Genomic DNA, 21021 nt, shown 5'->3' with positions numbered 1-21021 from the left:
GTCAGCAAGGACATTAAAATAAACTTGTTTATAAACTAAAAATCATTAACTTCAGTCTGTGAAATATAATTATATCAGTAAGAATATGTATCTTTATTTCACTACTCTCTAAAAAATATATTGTCTCATAAATAGCAGGCCATAAATTCTGGTATGCCAATTCAAACATGATGGCATGTGGTTCAGACGAAACATCAGTACATTAAGGCAAACAAAGAAAATGAAAAAAGCCATCATTTATGTTGCCAAACTTGTAAAAATTAAGGAAACTTTATATTAGGAGTCTCATGTTCCCACTCTTAAGACTTAATATGTTACTCAATAAAGTACTTCTTTTTCAGGAAAACTGTGCATAAAATACCTATTACCATATTTTAAATGATATTTTTAGTATTTAAGTTCAATCTAGAAAGGCTTATATTATTCTATTTTCTTCATTAGACATTTTCCGTGTTAAACCTTAGTCTTTTACTATTCATACCCTCTGAAAATAAGCTATAAAAGCAACAGCAAGTCATTGTTATTCAAAAACAAAACAAAACAGAGGGAGGGGGGAAAAACCCTTCAGTATCGGCAAGAGTCCAGAAGCAAGCACATTATAAAACCCCAGCACCAACTGGTAGAGCCCAAGATCTTTCCAACATACTGTGTGACTGACGAATTATTACTTTACATTACCTACTGAGAGTCAGCTGTCTGCCTCACTAGACTTCAAGATGCTCAAAGGCGGCATCTGTGCCATATTCACCTTCCTATTACCAGCAACCAGAACAGTGCTGGGCACACAGTAATTGACAAATTTGCTTAACTACATTGTTTTTTTTACAGAACTGATGCAACTTAAATAGAATTTGTCGGAGGTATGCTATGTGCTAGCTGTAGTCTAAGTACCTCTATACACACCAATCCATCTAAGTAATGCACACGGCAGAGAACAACTATGAGAATGAATGAATCTGTACATAATTTTATAATAAAGGAGGAAAAATATACTAGACCAGAAATATTTAAACAAAAGTCAGGGAAATAAAATTGTCTTTAACTAAAAAACAACATTTATGTGGATGGGGAAGTCCCCCCTTCAAAGTCTAATTCAGTATAATGTAAAGAAAACCCCAGAAAATCCATATCTGGAGTTTTTAATGGACTGTAAGGTTGGGATCCCACAAGCTTCCAGGAAAAAATTACCTCTTTAAAAAGCAAGGAAGAGGGCTGGTTCTTAGCCACTTCCCAGAGTGAAGAAATTCAGGTGAAGACAAGTTCCTTCCCCAAGCTTCATGACCAAGAACCATCACAAGGCAGTACAAGAGCCACGATAAAGGGAGGGGACTTTAGAAACCAGGGGTGTTCTTTAGAAAGGCAATCTGGCTGCAACTCCTCTGGCAACAGTCTTATGCTGAACTTGTTTTTGAGCGAGTCAAGACTACAAGCCAGCCACGGGGACCATATCATCACTATTCACAGGAAGATGAAATGGAAGAAACACTGGTGGGAAGATTTAAATAACACCTGTCCAAGTTCACACCTTAAAGATGAAAGGGTAGATTTTGGCAGAGAAATAATTGGTGGGCTAATTGAGAATGTGGAAATATCACAGAATCCTGAAATCCTAGTTCTTGTCTGGGATGTGATACTTGAAAATAAAACTGTTACTATCCAAACTGAGGCAAAAGTACCTCTTAAGAGAGAGAAGATATAATTCAAGCTGATTTCCCAAAACAATAGTATCCCTTTGAAACTTCCTAAGAACAAAATTCTAGAGACTTAAACATCTATTCATGTAAATACCATAAATTACTATTATTGCATTAAATATACTTGAGAGCTGTTTATATATTGTATCTTAATCCAGATTAATAAGACTGTAGGCTACACTAAAAAATAGATGTAATGTCTTTTGGCAGAAAGAGAAAGAGACACTTTGAATAATTTGATCTCTATATGCAGATAAAATCTGTTAGAGGTGTCACTATATTAGCATTGTCACTAACTTAGGTTCTGCCAAATTTATTCATACAGTTCAGAAATTAACAGTTTAAATCATTTTGAAAAAAATAAGTCCAATAGTGGTGAAAGAAGGCACAGAAAGTACAAGGATCTGGCTGCAGCAGAGTGTGCTTGCTTAATGCAGAGTCAGAGGGGGCCAGCTCATGAAGGAATCGAGAGTCAGGTTAAGGAGCCTACACGTTATTCTAAGAGCACTGGGAAGCCACTGCAAGATTCTTTGGTACACAGAACAGTAGGTATGCAAAAATCCACCCTATCTCCTATTAATGTAAGGTCGATCCCAAGTATTATCTGCAGAACAGACGAGACTCATTTTCCCAGAATTAATGTCACTAATCCAGTCAATATCTTAAAATTGGGAATGTATAACTCTAATGCTTAAAGAAAATTTTAAGTCCATGAGAACCAGTGACTCTAAATCTGAATGAGAAAAGTAATCCTTTGTATTTATCATAGTATTACCACAGTAAAGATGAGGACAGTATTTGCAAAGAAAACTCCTTAATAAATATCCCTGCAAATTTCCAGAAAACAGAAGTCATTTGTTTTCTGGTATGAATCATCTCAGAAATTGCAAAAACCCATAGAAATAGCAGGTCTACCTTATAAAAATTGCTTTTGGCATCTTTACATGAGTAGCGTGCCATATTTATTTATGCTACTTCCTAATTACCACTCTGTACCATTCATGGTACTTATACTGCCTTGCTGATATTTCTGACCATGTCTTATCCTCTCTACACAATTAACACGCCCCTAAGGTCAATAATTTTGAATTATGCATTTTTGTTTCTCTCATAGCATGTAACACAGTCCCTTATTAGGCGTACAAATAATTCCGTTCACCGTGGCTTGTCTTCTTTTAGATTATGAGATCATTTACCTCTTAGAATGTTTTATGGATTAATGAAACAATGTTACAAAATTCTTTATATAAAATACTGATTTCAAAGGTACCACTATTTAACACCATCTTCAAAAGACTGATTAAGAATTCTTCTACCTTGCCTAGATCATAAAAGCAGGAATACCCAACCTTAACTCAGAGGCATTGCACCAACGTGCACACACTGTTTGCTGAATAAAAACATGGACACCCCAATGAGACACCACCACATGACAGACCGATGAAAGCACGCCCAGAAGTAAGCTGTCAACACTGAGGTGCAGGTCTGGTCACCACCATGTGCTGTGATTGCTCACCAGAACAGAAGGGGTTCCTGCAATCCATTTCTTATCATCAATAGACCACAAGATAGAATCTGCTCTATTCAAGCTTCTCCCTCTCCCCTGCATCCTTGTTTAAAGATGAAAAAAATCCTACAAAAAAAGTATCCGAGTTATTGTGGGAAAATGCTTCTCCAATTTGTGGGCAACAAGTATGATTAAAATTCAGGAACACAAGTAAAGTAACTGTATTCAAATTACTATTCTCACGCAGGATTAAATTCAGGAACACAAGTAAAGTAACTGTATTCAAATTACTATTCTCATGCAGGAAAACATGCAAATAACAGTAGATGACATCCTTCCTGGGATCGTACAGCACCATTAATTAAATTCCAAGCTTTACTGTAAAATAAGCCTGAAGAGAACTGAAGTCACAGACAGATGCGCACCAGACAACACACTCTAAGACGGCCACCTGCCAGAGAAGCAGAGAACAGGAACAAGAGGCAGACAGAACACAGCGTCTGTCTGACAGCAAACTCCAGGCTAAAACAGCTTTCTCTAAGGTTATAAAATGCAGATTTATCACAAAAATCCTATCTGCCTCTTTTAGCCACTTAATCATTCCCACTTTGGAGCAGGACAAGATATCCTAAGTCCCACAACGTTAAGACTAAAGCCATGCTCATGAAAAACGGAGTATCACACCGGAGCTGCGTCCAGCTAAAGCTGCTTTCCCACACAGCTAGAGATCAGGAACTTAAAACCCACAGAAGTAAACATTTTAAAGTTATTTTATTATAAATAAGAATTCACATATTACGTGAATATATCACTCACATGATATTCGAATATATGATAATTCCTATATTGTAACACAATTGTGAAAAATCACACACAGAGAAGCCACAAATGTACCAAGTAACTAGAAACCAGAAGAACCTGAATTTTTAGGAAGCAGAGATAGAAACAGCAACACTGGTTACTGCTGCTGCTGGACAGATGATGGTTACAAATCTAATCACCGGGCAGTGTTCAGAGATTAAGCACAAAAAAAGACCACCAGACCTCCATTTTCCCTTTCATTGACAGATGATGATGATGGGAATTAGACAAATCCCCACTTTTAAATGCCCAGCCCTCCATGAAGCCTTCTTCACAGGGGAGGAAAGAAGATGAAAAGCAGGAAGAGAGGAAATCATTACGATAGGAAGAAAGGTTTCTCTGTTATAGGCAAAGCCAGGCTTACAGTGAAGAGAGAGGAAATAGGGAATAATAAATTCTCATCCAATAGACAATCGGATCCAACAGACAACAGACAAGATTTCTTTGCTAGGCCGTCTGGAAAAGATAAAAAGACATTAAAAATTCTGTTCTCAGTCAACAGCTCTCCCTGATAAGTCAGGGCAGGATTTCTCAAAGCTTGTTGGCATGGGATCCCCTCATACTCTCAAATAAAATTACTCAAGACCCTGAAGAGCTTTTGTTTATGTGCATTGTATCTATCATTATTTACTGTATTAAATAACCACATTTTTTCACGTTGAATTTTTAGTCATTCATTTAAAAGATAATTAAAAAGCTGTTACATGTTAACATAAATAACATTTTTATGAAAAATTATAATTTTCCAAAACAAAAAAATTACTTTCCAAATAAAAAATATTAGTGATTAGAATGATGGTTTTAGATTTTTACAAATCTCTTGAATGTCCGGCTTAACAGAAGACAGGTGGACTGTTTCATTCGCTCTTGCCTTCAGGATGCTGCTCTGGTTAAGTATAATGGAGAACAGGGGGTGCTTTCAGACCCCCTCAGAGGGTCTGGAAGAGGATCCTCATGGGGGCTTAGAGCATACTTCCTGAATCTGTGAGTTAGCGTTTTAAACTCGAGATTTCTGATTCTGCATCCGGTTCAGCCCAAAAGAAAATGAGAATATGGAGAACACTCAAGCAGACAGTAATCCAGGCATTAATCCCTCTAATGACGAGGAGGTCTGCAAACTAAGAGTAGCAGCTACGTTAAACATTCATTCAAACTTTCCTCAGTGACTAAGAATTAGATACAGAATAATTTCAAGTACTGATCAATAGAAATATTAGCAGGTAAAGCTGTACTGAACAAACAAGAAAGCTGATCGCTAAGTAATTCTCACTTCCATTAATCCATGGTCATTTTCTGGTCCCGAGTCCAGCCCAGAACTTCAAGGTACTTCTCGCAGGTGAAAACAGAGGTATATATATAGAGAGGCCAAGGGAAAGAACAGAAGAGAAGCGGTCTTCCAAGAGATTCTGGCCCTAATGCATCCAGGGTAGGTAAAGAATGTGCCCAAAAAGACAGTCACCCAAAGCACTTTCCATAGAGCTGAATTCCCTCATGGAACCCTGGTTGAGAAAGGTGCAGAGAGTGGCTGAAAATTGAGGCTGTGAGTGGGTAGGGCGTGCGAACAAGAAGCCTAATCCAGCAGCTCCCAACCTTTCCAACCCTTTTATTATTTTAACTAACTTCCTTGGACTCAATATCCAGAGTGAGCCTGTCCAAAGAAACTATTTATCATTACTCTTTGTTCTTTCACAAGTAATCAAAGATACATAATTGGCCATTTTCAATTCAGGCACGGAGACTATCTAAACTTTTCTTATCAGTCACTGGCACAATCACAAGATCCAAAAATGCCAAAAAGGTCAACAACAGTTGATTAGAACTTGTGACTGGTTTCAGCTAAGTATCTCTACAAAGAGCTGGTGAATTTTAGCCCCAAACAAAGCAGCTTAATATCAGAGTTAGGAGGTATAACCAACGCTATCACAGAACGCACGGACACTGTTGACTCAGCTTTCCGAAACACTGAGAACGATCTCAGAACCACTTCCGTGGTTTTCAGGCACCAAGCTGAAAACCGCTGCTCTAATCCAAGCAGAATTACCTCCCAGGAAAAGGACGCTGGTAGATCTCCTGTACGCCAACTCTGTTAATAAATTACTAAGCTGGGGGCTTAACATATTCACACTCTAATTTCACTTTGTCTAATTAAGAAACTAATGAAGTTTCTTCTGCCTTACTGTGAGTTCTTTAAAAACAAACTTGTATCTATGTACCTTTCTTACTAAAACCTGGACTCAGGTTCACAGCAGGAATTCAAAGATGCTGAACTATATTTTCATTTTTCACCTTTCACCCAAACTACTGATTTTCTTCAAATAGCAGAAATAATTTTAGGTACCACATCATCTACAAACAAATATGATACCGTCCCAGAGATCTCTACTGTTGTCATGTGAAAATGGGTAGCCAGAATTCTTTTTTAATGAAAAAAGTTACCTAAAGGGATGAAGTACAACCAATTCAATCATGGTTTCCTGTTTAAACTCACCTGATTCTACCACTGTAATCTCTCTCCTATTTGAATTTTCTTCTCTACTCTACTTCTGCCTCCACTCAGCAATCAATGCTTGAACCACAGCCTCCAGTGCCTCCTTTTCAAACCGCTGCTAGCTTTCTCGAGTACAGTTTTGTTGACATTATGCCACTTGCTCAAAACCTTACACGAAACCGCTATCAGCCATAGCTCTCAAAGGCCCTTCCTGATCAGACTTACCTCTCTGACTTTATTCCCACAAGGCCAATCACGTAACTCCCTGCTCTGCAAACACATCTCATGCTTCCCACTTCTGCACCCTGATGCTATTTCCCAGGCCTTACAGGCCTCTCCCCCTCATCTCTCCATGCCTACATTTTATCCACCTTTCCAAATCAGCTCAAAAAGCCATCTCCTCACCAATGCTTCCCCCAATTGCTCCAATGAAAACAAATCTCATTCCTCTTCTTGTAACCATATAGGATTTTCTCTGTACCTCCAGTATGACTTTGTCTTTTGGATTATGGTTGTGTCTTAGCCCCCCTTCAAGAGCAGAAGAATCCTTGAGGACAAGATTTGAGACTAATTTCCCCTTGCATACAGATGCACTCAAATGATAAATGAAGTAACTAATTTCCTTGGGGAAAAAATATAATAAGATACTTCTTTAATGGGCAGTAAAGACAAAAAACAGGTTGGAGAAAATTTGAAAGTCTCTCTACTACTTCTTCTCTAAGTAAATTAATCCACACAGTAGAATTTTTTATGTATTTTAAAATACTGGCATTCAAAAATAACATTTTATAGTTTAATAAGACTGATGTCCCTATCTCATTTAATTCCCATAACGCTATCCTAACATAGGTATCCTCATGAGCCACATTTTATACGTAAGGAAACAGCTTTAGAGAAGGCAACCTGTCACCAGAGGGAGAGAGAAGACTGGAGTCTTCTGATTCCAAGTATGAGTTCTTTCCGCTAAATCACAATAAAAGACCTTAAAATTTTACTAAAAAACATAAAAAGAAAATGAAAGTTCTTCTCTTTCCTACCTTCTCACCCTAAAGTGACTTCTCTCAAAAGCCTTTTAAAATATGCGTTGAAGATCTTGAATTAAGAAACAGAGAAATGTAATAAAAATGGCCTAAAGGTCACAAGACCCAGTCCCAGCTGTGCCCCCCTTTCTACGTACATACGACTTCAGCGAAGTCCCATCTCTCCACGTCAATCTTCCTAATTGGAAACTGGGAGCGATAGTACCGACAGACTAAGTTCACATTACTGTGAGATGGTGAGCCCATGAATGGGGAGGACTGTGGAAGAGTATCGATGAGAGTGAAGAAGCACGCGACAGCACCCACGAAAGAACGTCCCACCACCCAACCCCCAAACCTGTCACTCCTGTAAGCCCGACGAGCAGCTCATGCTTTATCGGTTTCAAAACGTTACTCCTCCAATCAGGTTAGTTGATGTAGGAAATCTAAAAGTGAAAAACACTGTCCAAGACTACCTTTGGGATCCTTTCCAGGTCCAATTTTATCTAATTTTAAGAAAGCATTAATAAAGTACCCCAAATGCATTATGTTCAGAATCAGATTTGTTATCCACTGTCCAATTCTCTTACTCTCCACCTCTGGCTAACAGTACCATCTTCCCAGTGACCCAAACTGACACATCTGGCAATCATGTTATAACACCAGGGCCTGTCTACTACACCTCACTGTCTATTACACAGGAAAGAGGCTGAATTCTAAAACTAGATCTGGATACAAATCCCACTTAGGCCACTGTCTAGGTGTGGGCCTCAGGCCAGTCCAGTGACCCTCTGTAAGCCAATCTCCTCTTTAAAACAAGGATAATACCACCAACTCTGCAGGGTTGTATAAAGATTATCAGTAACATATGCGCCCAGTTAGGATCTGGCACACAGCCGGTACCCAATAAACAGATCACGATTCCTGCTTCAGAACTGCTTTATGGACTAAATGAGGACATAAGGAGAAGGCCTAAACAATGTCTTGGCAGGTACAGCAGGCATCAAATAAAAGTTTGTCACCTCCTCTTCACTGTACTCCTTTCCTCTTTCTACTGTATCATTTCAGGCCTCGTCTTTCTCAGCGAAATCACAACAGCATCCTACACTGATCTCCGTGCTTGTAACCACGTGCTTACCAATCCATCACGTGTGTCCTAAAGCACAAACCTAATTACATCAAATATTTCTTAGCTCCCTTCAATGACTGTGCCACTGCTTGCATCACAATATGCACGCTCCTCAGCAGGAACGCAAGGCCCTTCTCAACCTTTCCACTCTTAGCTCTTGTGACTTCCCTCCCCCGCACATAAATTCTCATGCCCAAGCCACAACACTGCCTATCAGCTGTTTCCCAATTGCTCCATGCTTTCATGCCTCCAAGCGTCCCTAGAATGTTCTATCATGATGAGGTCTACTCATTCCTCAGAACATACATAGCTCAAGCACCATCTTTTCTTCAAAGCTTTCCTTGACCCTAGAATTTTCCTTGGTATTCCAAAGGTCCTTCTGCATACTTCATTCACGAACCATTCTAATTTTGCTGACCTTGTTTCTAGTAGCTCAGGCCCAGTTGTGATGTCCTGGAAGGCAAGGGATGGGCCTTTTCATGTTCGTATTATCTCCAGTGCCTAGCATAGCACCTGTGCTGAAAACATGTTTGATGGTTTTTGTGATATCCCCTTAACATTGTTCCCATGAATACTGGCAATCTAGAAAATTGAAAAATAAAAGTGGCACTGTGAACATAAAATATTTCTAGAAACTTTTTGAGATTTTTTAAAAAATCCAATTAATTCTAAAACATCTCAAAAAGATTAAAAAATGCTGAGATAAAATTCATGCAAATGCTCATATTGGAAAGTATATCAGGCCAAATTATCTAAGGAAAAAAATGTATGGGATCTAAATATTTATAAATATTTATCCATAAAATCTAAAGAAAATTTCAAACATGAGGAATCCTTGACTATGTTCTCATTTTCAAAAGATATAAAAGAAAATCTAGCAAAAGCTGTCTTAGTTAACGGTAAAATATTTTTATCTTGGTTGAGTAGAACAAAATCTTACTGGTATGCATATGATTTTCATTTTTAAAAAAGAGATTTAAAAAGTTATCTCCTATTTTCAAATGACTGAAATTTTTTTCAAAAATGAAACAGATTGTGTAAATTTACACTATCAATCATCACAAGGATTGACTTTATATTTTATATAATCTATAAATACTATCTGCAGAATTGCTATAAATGTACTTGATAAATAATACAGAAATCAAAAATACCAGTCTGGATAATGTGCCTTGAACGTACTTGTTTAAAATTGAGTCCCTTTCCATTAGACAAAGGAAACAGATAAACTGTAGCATTTAGTATAAAAGGAAGAGCACTAATCAACTCTTTTTCAAAAATACTAGAACATGCGATTTGTGCTTTTTAAATTCCAAATATAACTCACTGTATTTAGCACCTCCTGTACTTTCCAGTATATTAGATAATTGCACACCAAGTTAAAAACAAAATAAAGGAAAACATTCCTGCCACCCACCCTTTTCATAAAACAAATGGAAATATTAAACACACACAGAGCACCTTGTAAAGGTCAGTATGACTAGCCCCAAAGAAAGCTGTTTTTTCTTAATTTAAAAAATTTGTTTGAGGATTTAGAGGACTTGGGGGGCAAGGGAGACAAGACAGGAGAATTGTGTGATTATTGGTTTTAGCAAAAAAGATGGGTTAGTAATTTTCAAGTCCTGCTCTGGAGAACCACATAGGGGCCTCAGTCGCTGGGGGCTCTCGACCCCTACATTAATCAGAGAAAGTCCATTTCTTTGTCCGTTTATGGACTGAGCTTCTGAAAAAGATGTTGTTTGAACAAGAACAGTGTCCATAGCTTTAAAAAGTCTGAAAATCACTAAGAAGATTTAACCAATACTCAATGGATAATATTGGTATCAACATCTAATAAACAAAAAGATAAACAGGAAGTATTCAATACACAAAAAATGGTTTTAAAATGTGGTAAAACATTAAGAATAGGAAAGACTAACATCCATAGTTGCTTTACCTTTATGAATGTTTGTTTCTTTTACTTCTGATCAGAGATTTATTGGGTACATTGTTTGCTTAGGGAGGGGAACATGCAAGTTAAGCTTTTTCAACTTGGTTTTGGCAGGAAGACAATAGATGGTTTTAACAAGGAATTGGCTGTGAACCCCAGGCAAACAGCTGTGGAAGGGGAAGATATGTTCAAGATGAGAGGCGACATTATGGGGTATGTTTGTTTAGGTGGATGGGAGGGGACCCACTAAATAATATTGGGGTGGGGTACACACCTTTCCGACTTTGGAGATCTCTAGAAAGAATCATATCCTTTCCCAAGGACACTTCTGATTCTTGGCATCTAAATTCTCCTATGCCGCCACTTCTAAGCTGATTAATAACTGCCATCAAAAATCAGAAATTAGTGTTTACAGTAACTTATGAAAAGTCATTTTCTAAAAAAAATCAGACTATAAAGAACATCAACCATTTTATATGCTTGTTTTCTCTGATGAAAAAGCTACAGAACTAAAAGCTTCTTTGCCAATGACTTGGCCATGATAAAGGAGATGGCTAGCATGGACCAACTTCCACCATTCTTTCTCTTTCCTCAGCTAAGACTGTGACAGAGAAGAGGATAAAGTTTCAAAATCATCATTTTTTCCCCTCAGCAAAATGCTTGAGTAGCTAGTGAGATGATGAGCGAGTTTCCCATTTGCCAAACTTTTTATAATGTGGAAATTACAACAGAGAATGTAACTAAGTCTCTCCACATTGACTCATTAATTTCAAAAGATCAAGATCAGGAGAAAAAAACATTAATTAGCATTTGCATTTTGAAAGCAAACTATACGACTACACACTGATAAAAAATAATCCTTTCCATTTGGTTAAAAAAAATTGATGCCAGATGAACAATAATTTTAATCACTTTAAATTAGTATCATTTCATTCCTAACATCAATGGATACTCTTCTGAAGGTTTAGAAATAAAAATAATGCGAGTTTGTTCCAAACATAGGGAAGCCAAATGTTTCTGTCATACACACACTCTCTAAACTTGGTCCTTTACTTATCTATCACGTGGTTATCTATTTAATAAGATATCAAGAACCAAAACCCTAGCTTCTTCCCTATGGTAAAATGATGGTGACACAACAATTCTATACCTACAATAGAATGCCAATAAAATACTGGGTGCCTGCGAGGAAAACACAGTGACTCAGAAAGATGACCTACATACAAGACTGTACATACAGGCAGACCTTCCTTCGCTATTTTCTGGACTTACTGACAAACCAGGAGAAGCGCCAGTGGTTACTTTCTCAAAATAGATAAGATATGAAAGCTATGCACAAATTATTTATAGAGGTATTAATTTCCTCAAAAGAAGATCTAACATAAACCATCTATAGGAGTAATAATGTAGTTCTGGATGCCAAAACGTCTTCTTGCTCTCAAATTCATATTTGAAATAGACTAACACATGGGCTAGATGTTTCGATTCTTTTTAGAGCAAGGCAAAGTATAAATAAAATTTAACATATCTATAATAGGTTTTAAAATTCCATACCTTCAACAAGATAGCAAATTTTAATCTCACTATGTAAGTCCTTCCGCTTAAAATACATAAATAAAACTTGTTTATAGCACATTTGCATCAAGGTCACTACTAAAAACACAACAAAGGCAAGAGTAATGAGTAATCATATTTATATTATCTTATATATAATATTTATTTTCTGGTTATAAAATCTATCACCCTAAAGAGATAGCCACACATCCGTGTATTTCTTTGCCTAGTTTTTAAACAAAAACAAAAACAGAGCTCATCTCTGACACATACACATCAGACTGTTTTTTAAAACAGTAATTTAAAAGTGAATTATTTCTACATGTCTTTCTAACCACCACGCAGTGTCAGAGGACATGCAATTCATGGCTTGTACCACCCGAGGGCACTCCTAAAATCTTTCAACAACTTTTAGAATCAAATTTTTATCTACTAGGATGAAGAAATCTAGTGCTACTTGCAGTTCATGGGCTGGGTACTGGCTTAAAAAAGGTGTTTCAGAAAATGCGTTTCTTCATAAAGAGTGAGACGATAATAAATATGCATAATTTCTATCCACTGCATAGTCTCTGGGCCTCACGTCCTTGCAACAAGTTGAGGTTCTAGAGCACGATGAACATTTTACCTAAATAACTTCAAATGAGAGGGTTAAAAAATCACTAACTAATCAATCTCATAAGATGACCCTTCTAGACTATGTTTATCATCAACAAACAGAAGTTCACATTTTTGTAGAAAACAATAGAAATTTAAGAAATACTTAAAATACTTCTATGATTTAAAAGTTGGTCAGAAAAGATTAGCTTTAACACATACATGGCACTCCAAGTCAAGGAAACAAGGAAACCACGGGCACCTTACCTGTTTCCTGGGAATTCAACACCTCTAAGGCATGCATCATGGCACTTGCGAAGACATTGGCATCCTCTTTGCTGCCAAAGTTGAGACCATACACCTGTCTAGCATCTCGCCACTGGTGGAAGGTCTGTGTAGCCTGATTGTACTTCAACCCTTTAGGAATGGCACAGTTTATCACGACCTAAAAGACAGGAATTCTTCATAAAGTCAAGCTAGTAACTGGTAAAACCAACAAAGTCAACAAGTCCTGACTGGACATATTCATTCAAACATGTTCCTGACAAACTTTGGCAAAAAATAGTTAAAGCAGTTACCTAAGGTAAAATCAGGTGCAGAAATAACCATGAGATGGAAGTTCAGCTGCCTGATGGTTACAAAGGTCTGCAAATCAGCAAAATCAATCTATATCCCTCATTAAATATATTTTAACATGTTTACTGAAGTACGATAAACTCAGAAAAACATAAGCATGTATCTCAGCGAACATTCCTGTGTAGCCAAAACCTGCTCAAGAAATAGGACGTTAACATCAGGAACCTCCTTTGTAACTCCTCCCACCTCCGGAAAAGCACTAGCCACACTTCTAACACCATAGATTACTTTTGTAGGTTTTTGGTTTTTACATAAATGGAGTTACACAATATATACTGTAATTGCCTTCTTTCCTGCAAAATTGTTTACAGTCCTCTATTTGCTGCAGGTAATTGTGGTTTATTCTTTCGCATTGCTCTATGGTATTCCGTTGTATAAATCATGTTTGTTTATCCAGCCTCTCATTAATAGACATTTGGATTATCTGCAGTTTGAGGCTATTAAAAATAGTGATGTCATGGGGCTGGCCCCGTGGCCGAGCGGTTAAGTTCGCGCGCTCCGCTGCAGGCGGCCCAGTGTTTCGTTAGTTCGAATCCTGGGCGCGGACATGGCACTGCTCATCAGACCACGCTGAGGCAGCGTCCCACATGCCACAACTAGAAGAACCCTCAACGAAGAATACACAACTATGTACCGGGGGGCTTTGGGGAGAAAAAGGAAAAAATAAAATCTTTAAAAAAAAAAAAAAAAAAAAAATAGTGATGTCATGAACATCCTACTAAATACTAAAGGTCTTTTGGTACACATGAGCACACATTTCTGTTGGGCATTTACCCCGGAGCAGAACTGTCACAAGCCATATATATGTTTAACTTTAGCGGAAAACTCCAAGTAGCTTTCCAAATTGGTTCCGTCAATTTTCACTTCCACAGCACCATACAACAGCTTGCACAACTACACATACTGAGTTGTCCATCTTTTTCTTTATTGATTTGTAAGAGTCCTTTATACATTCTGGATATGATCCCACTGTTGGTTATCTGGGTTGCAAATATCTTCTCCGTTTCTTTGGCTTGTCTTTTCACTCTCTTAATGGGTGTCTTTTTTTTTTTTTTTTTTTAGATTTTTTTATTTTTTCCTTTTTCTCCCCAAAGACCCCCGGTACATAGTTGTGTATTCTTCGTTGTGGGTCCTTCTAGTTGTGGCATGTGGGACGCTGCCTCAGCGTGGTCTGATGAGCAGTGCCATGTCCGCGCCCAGGATTGGAACTAATGAAACACTGGGCCGCCTGCAGCGGAGCGCGTGAACTTAACCACTCGGCCACGGGGCCAGCCCCTTAATGGGTGTCTTTTGATGAACAGAAGTTTTTAACTTTTATTCAGTCCAAATGAGCAATCTTTCCCTTAATAGTTAATGCTTTTTGTAACCTGTTTAAGAAATGTTTCTCAACCCCAAGGTCATGAAAATATTATCCCATATTATTTTAGAGAAGCTTTATTGTTTTAACTTTCATATTTGCATCTCCCATCCAACTGGAATCGACTTATGCCTACGGTGTGAAATAAGGTTCAATATGGTTCTCCAACTGATCAGCACTATTTATTAACTGTGCTGTAGGTTTACCGTTTTCATAAATCAAGTGTCTAAATGGCTCTCTTTTGTTCTGCTGGTCAACAGGCCTATCTCTGAGCCAACATCACAGTGTCTTAATTATTGCTGCTTTATCCTAAGTCTTGAGAGCCACAGAAAACATCCTCCTACAGTGCTCTGGCCAGGCTCAGTCCTTAGTGTGTGGCTACAATTTTATATCAGATTATCAATTTTGTGTTATTCATCCAATCTGCAGTCTCTGCTTTTAATCAGAGTACTCAGTCCCTTTACATTTAATGTAAATACATTTGGGTCTAAATCTAGCATACTTTCCTTTAGAGTTTATTATTATTGCACCCTCTGTTACTTCATGAATTATACGTGTTTTTACTGTTATTTCAGTGGTTGCCCTGGAGACGACAACAGGCATCTTAAACTTATCAAAAGCAGATAAAAACTAGTAGTTTTCCCTTTCCCTCAACACAAAAACTTCACCATACGTTTTCTCCAACAGCACTCCATCTCCCACGTCCATCTCAGGACTCCTATGCTATTTCTACCAGGTTTTAAAATTCTACATGTATTTTTAACCCCACAAAACACATTAGTAGTTTTATACAGTTGACGATCACTTAGGATTTACTCTATATTTACACTTTCTGTTGCTTTTTATTCCTTCTGCCTTCTCCAAACTTCTGTTGGGACCATTTTTGATCTTAAAGAACGCACTTTAGCATTTCTTTCAATGCAGATCTCCTGGTGATGGATTCTCTCCATTTTTCTTTGTCAGGAAATGTCTTTATTTCACCTTCATTTCTGAAGAATACTTTTATTAGATATGGAATTTTAAGTGGTCATTATTTTCCTTCAGTACTCTGAAATCCACTGGCTTCTAGCTTTTGTTGTTTCTATTGAGAAATCAGCTAAAAGTTTATTGTAGCTTATTTAAAATAGTTTTTTTGCACTTGTATTTAGTTTAGTAATCTTAATATGATGGGTTTATATATGGTTTTGTGTTTATCCCACTTAAGGTTTATAGCATTTCTAAGTTTATGGTTCTTTGATCACTTCTGAAAATTTTTGTTCATTCTCTCTTCCATTATTGTTTCTGCCTCAATCTGTCCTCTACTCTGGGATTCTAATTACACACACATTATGAGTTATTTTTACTGTATTCCCTAAGTCTCTTAAGCTTTTTTTATGTATCTATATTCTTCTCTCTCAGATTAGCTTAGTGTCAGTCTGAATATTTTCTTCTGATCTATATTCCAGTTTACTAATTCTTTTCAGCTCTTTATAATCTGTTGTAAAACCCGTCACTGAGTTGTTACTGTTAATAGCAGTTATTTTTCAATTCTAAAATTTTCATTTGGTTCTCTTTTCAAGTTTCCAGCTCTGCTGAAATTCCCTATGTTGTCTTTTATTTCCTTGAGTATATTAAGTACATTCTTTTAAAATCAATTTCTGATAATTCCATTAACTGTCTTCCCAGAGGGTCTGTTCTAGCGCTGTTCCTCCTGTCGCCTCGTATGGCTGGCTATTCTGACTGAGTGCCAGACACTGTGCATGGACAGTTGTATGGAAATTCTGAAGCCTACAATGATGTTATATTTTTCCAGGGAAGATTTACATCTGCTTTTGGCAAGCAGCTAGGGAAACTAACAATCTCACATCACTTTAATCCAAAAGCGATTGGAATGATTAGAGGCTGGGTTTCAGTTCCTTCAAAGGTCAGTCTAATTCTGACTCAAACTTCTTCCCAGGGTTTGGGGCTCCTGGGTCTCAAATCACGGCCTGGGGGATTACCAAGACAACCCTCCCCTCATTAGAAGGCCTTAACTTCTAATTTTTGTTCTATTAGCTCCATGAGTCTGCCAAAAGCTTTGCTCAGCTCCTCAGCCCCCCTTTCAAATCTGACACATGCCTCTAGGCAGAGAGGTCCAATCTGGGCTCACTTCTCTGGTTCTTTCTGGTTTCAGATCATGGACCCATAATTCTTCACAGTCATGTGAGCCCTTGAAATAGATTTTTTTCTTTTTAATTATTTTATCCAATTGTTTTAGTTCTCAGAGAAAGGCTCTATCTAAATTACCTCATCCCAGCAACACTCAAATTTGAAATTATTTTAAAACTATGACGACCTCTTAAAGACATTATGCTACGTGAAATAAGCTAAATGAATTTTAAACTTCCAATATAAGGAATTTTACAATTTGAATCAATTATTTCATTCATTTCTAACTTTCAAGGATAGACAATCCTGTAAATAATCTCAAAAAGCTTTAAAGGCTTTTACAGCTTTAACAACTGGATTTTCATAAGCATGTCATCAGGTTTGGACTTCCTCATAATCCTAAATTCTGCACTTCAGACCCAATGAGCTTCAGTCTAGATTAGAGGCGCTGCTCCATCCTCCACACGCCCATCCATTTTGGCCTGATCATAACACAGAAAATCACGCAGTAAACATTTACTCCTCCCTGTGACTTGGTTCAATATCTTACCTTGTCTATGAAGTCATCCACGATCCTCTTCCCCATCTTCTCAACAAACTGATGATTCTTTCTGTTTTTTTTTTTTTTAATACTGAATGTCACTTTGAATTTTGTATTTTTGATGAATGGCCTGCATTTGTCAACTGACTGATGATATGATTTTGCAGACTAAATATCCCTAGTTCCTTTTTTCAGATACTACCCATCCTGGAAAACGCAGGATTCAAGGTCTGTGACCTGAGTTCAAGTCTTGACTCTGCCCGTGGCCATTCCCATCTCTCCCAACACTCCCCTAACAGTTTATTTGGACCGCAAGATGAAAAGCAATGCTCATCAAACATCTTGCTCTAAACTATTTTCAGTCTTACTTCCCTCCATCCCCACCAGGCATGCTAGCCTCCATCCATCTCCAACTGCTTCCTCTGCTTGAAGGATAATGCAAACTTCAGGTGGACATTGTGGGCCTTTGTACAAGGGGTCCATCTGCCCCTTTCTCATATCAGCCACTGTGAGAACTCCTACTCGTGCTTAAAGACCCAGATCAAATTCATCTCTGCTCTCAGTGTGCTATGATTTACATTTATCATTACTGAAACAATTTACTGCACTTCTTTCCTCACCTTCTGAACATCCACACTCTCTCCTGTATCTTTCTTTCAAGGTCGGGAATTTTATTACATACATAAAACCTAAACACAGTGCCCAGAACATAATAAGCAGCTAAGTGTTACGCAAAAAAATGAAATATTTTAATATATATTTATATAATTTGTACATATTCAATTTTACAAATAAATGGTGAGGTTTTTTTTAATGGCTCTACAGTGCTTTCTTTCTACACAAAGTTTAGATTTGATTTAATAAATTATAACATGTTTCCACTCAGAACTGACTGACATCCATTAAGAAGTGTAACAAGGTACTCTGGAATGAGAGGAAACCAATTATTTATTAGATTTATTCTTAGGTATATTATCATTTTTGTTACTTTAAGTAGTATCTTCATAGAATTATATTTTCTAATTGTTTATTGCTAGTTATACAAAACTCCTACTGATTTTTATATACTGATCTTGTATCCAGCAACTCTGATGAACAACCTTGTTAGTTCTAATATTTTATCTGCAGATATTTTCGGGATTTTTTATGTAGACAATTATATCATCAGTGAGCAAAGTCAGCTGTTTCTTCTTTTCAATCCTGATAGCTTCCACTTCTTTATCTTAATATGTTACCTCTTCTGCAATGCTAAATGAAAATGGTTAAAGCTGAAATCCTCAATTTATTCCTGAGTTTAATGGAGATCCTCCCAACACCGTACTGTCCTATAAGATGTTTGCTATATATTTATATTATCCATCCTTATCAGCTTGAGAAAATCATTCTTATGCTAAACATGCTGAGAATTATGTAAGAATTTTAATTTTATCAAATTCTTTTCTTGAATCTTGTTTCTTGTACATTTTCCCCTGGTAAATTACATTAGCAGGTTATCTAATGTTAAACTATCCTTACACTACAGAGATAAAGAGAGAGAAACCCTATTTGGTCAAGAGGAAGTCTGGTTTTTTTTTCATATCCATTGCTGCATTTGGTCTGCTAATATCTTACTGAGGACCTTTATATCTATGTTAATATTCAGAATTGAGACTGGCTTATAATTTTCATCTTTCAAACTGATCTATGTTTTAGATACCAAAATTATACCAGCCTCAAAAATCTATTCTTTAGAATAGGTTGCATAAAACAAGCAATTATCTTGAAAGTTTTTAGATTTTGTCTGTAAATGCTATGGATGCTCCCTTGTATTTTTTTAAATTTTGGGGCTAGATTATTAACTATTGATATATTTTATGACTGGAGATCTATTATGCTTTTCTACTTTTTTGCCAATTTTGGTCAATCATATTTTTCTACAAAATGGCCCATTTACTGGCATAAAGCTGTTCATAATATTATCTTATAATTTATTTCCTTAGTATAATTATAGCAATATCTCTTTTCCAATCTTAATATTGTTTATTTGTAACTTTTTTTATTAGACTGTCATTTTTTTCTATTCGGTGGAGCAACTTTTGTGTTAATAATTTCTATTTCTTTTTCTCCCCAAAGCCGCAGTTGTGTATCCTAGTTGTAGGTGATTCTAGTTCTCTTATGTGGGACGCCAGCACAGCATGCCTTGAGGAGCAGTGCTAGGTCCGTGCCCAGGATTTGAACCGGAGAACCGTGGGCCGTCGAAGCAGAGCATGTGAACTTAACCCTTTGGTCACAGGGCCAGCCCCTATTTCTTTTTATTTAATTAGTTTCTTCTTTTATTTTTAGTATTTCCCTCTGCTTTCATTGGGTTAAGCTCATTATATGCCATTAAGATTTGTCCATCTAAGGACAGCTTAGACGTCCTATGGGTTTCTATATGTAATATCTTGTCACTCAGGTCTAAGCATTTTCTTATTTTATAAACATTTTCTAATCTTCATAACGTTTTCATCTTAGTCTCATGAATTATTCATAAGTATGTTTTCAAATGTCCAACCATTTTAAGAAACACTCCATTTTTCAAAAGCTAGAGGAGAGCTTACTTCTCTTATGAATAAAAATTTCAGTGCTTCATATGGAAATGTCCTGACTTACACAAGATTTCTTTCTAATTCTTTTTAAATACTCATTTTCCTTTTTACCAATATTTAGATATTTTTAGGATTGTTTATCAATTCACCAAACTTACCAAAAATGTGTTTATTTTACAGCTACTCGGTTAGAATGTTAAGAACGTTCAACAACCTCTACAAAGTTTTAATTGTCCAGTTTTCATTTGTTCTCTCTAATAGTAGTATTTGATTTGTCCCTGGCCTAACTCACTGCTGGGACACTTTGCTGGACGAAAGATAAAAGAGCAAAGAAAGCACACAGGACAAGCAGGACTACCAACGGGGCAGAGAGGGTTCCTGCTACAGAGACTGGGGAGACCAAAGCAGGCTGTGCAACAGTACATGGAGCAAAAGGCAGATTTGCTAAACTCAGTGAACTGCTCTTTCTGCAAATTGACTCAGGTCTATGAAGTTGTCTCCAGAAGAGCACTGTACTTGTTTCTGCCAGGTGCCCCAAGAGTTTCACTGGCCTGCAACCAGTATGCGTTCATTCCTTGACTGGAGTTGTGTAAGTGAAGTTGGAGGTTCCCACTCTTCAGGGGAGCCCCTAACCCAGCTCAGACAGAAAAGAACTCCTCTGCTTACCTGTGCCAATAGAAGGACTTTTCTTAGTTCTTTTTTACAGTGCGCAGCCTCTCTAAGAGTCCCAGCTTTATGCAGAGACACCAGTTTCAAAGCCCAACCTCAGAGGCCCAGTCTCTACATGCACATATGACAAACCTAACTCCCTAGCTACGGCCAGTTCATCATCTCCATCCTAAAAGCGCAGGGCTGGGCAGCAGCTGTTTACACAGCACCCTGTTTCCTAGTGGAAACCCAGGGCTCTACCTTTCTTTAGAAAGAGCTCAGCCGGAAACGTGTTACATTTTTCCCTGCATATCCTCAATGCTGGTTGATTCCACCATCTTGCCAGAACCAAAAGTATCCTGTCAATCT

General features: G+C 37.3%; 1 protein-coding gene across 19 annotated transcripts in view; it reads right to left on the bottom strand.

The window, feature by feature from the left end:
- ENAH (ENAH actin regulator) overlaps positions 1 to 21021 on the bottom strand; it is a 140117-nt gene that overhangs the window by 52409 nt on the left and 66687 nt on the right. For 16 of the 19 annotated variants that reach the window (XM_070256004.1, XM_070256001.1, XM_070255996.1 and 13 more), the window contains exon 3: positions 13044 to 13221. In XM_070256004.1, coding sequence (XP_070112105.1) covers positions 13044 to 13221 — 178 coding nt within the window. Of the gene's footprint in view, positions 1 to 10902; positions 11011 to 13043; positions 13222 to 21021 lie in introns of all 19 variants that reach the window. The other 3 variants (XM_070255991.1, XM_070255990.1, XM_070255993.1) reach the window with 1 other exon arrangement.

Source organism: Equus caballus, chromosome 30, assembly GCF_041296265.1.
Source record: "Equus caballus isolate H_3958 breed thoroughbred chromosome 30, TB-T2T, whole genome shotgun sequence".
Taxonomy (NCBI): Eukaryota; Metazoa; Chordata; class Mammalia; order Perissodactyla; family Equidae; genus Equus; species Equus caballus.
This window is presented reverse-complemented; position numbering and strand designations above follow the sequence as displayed.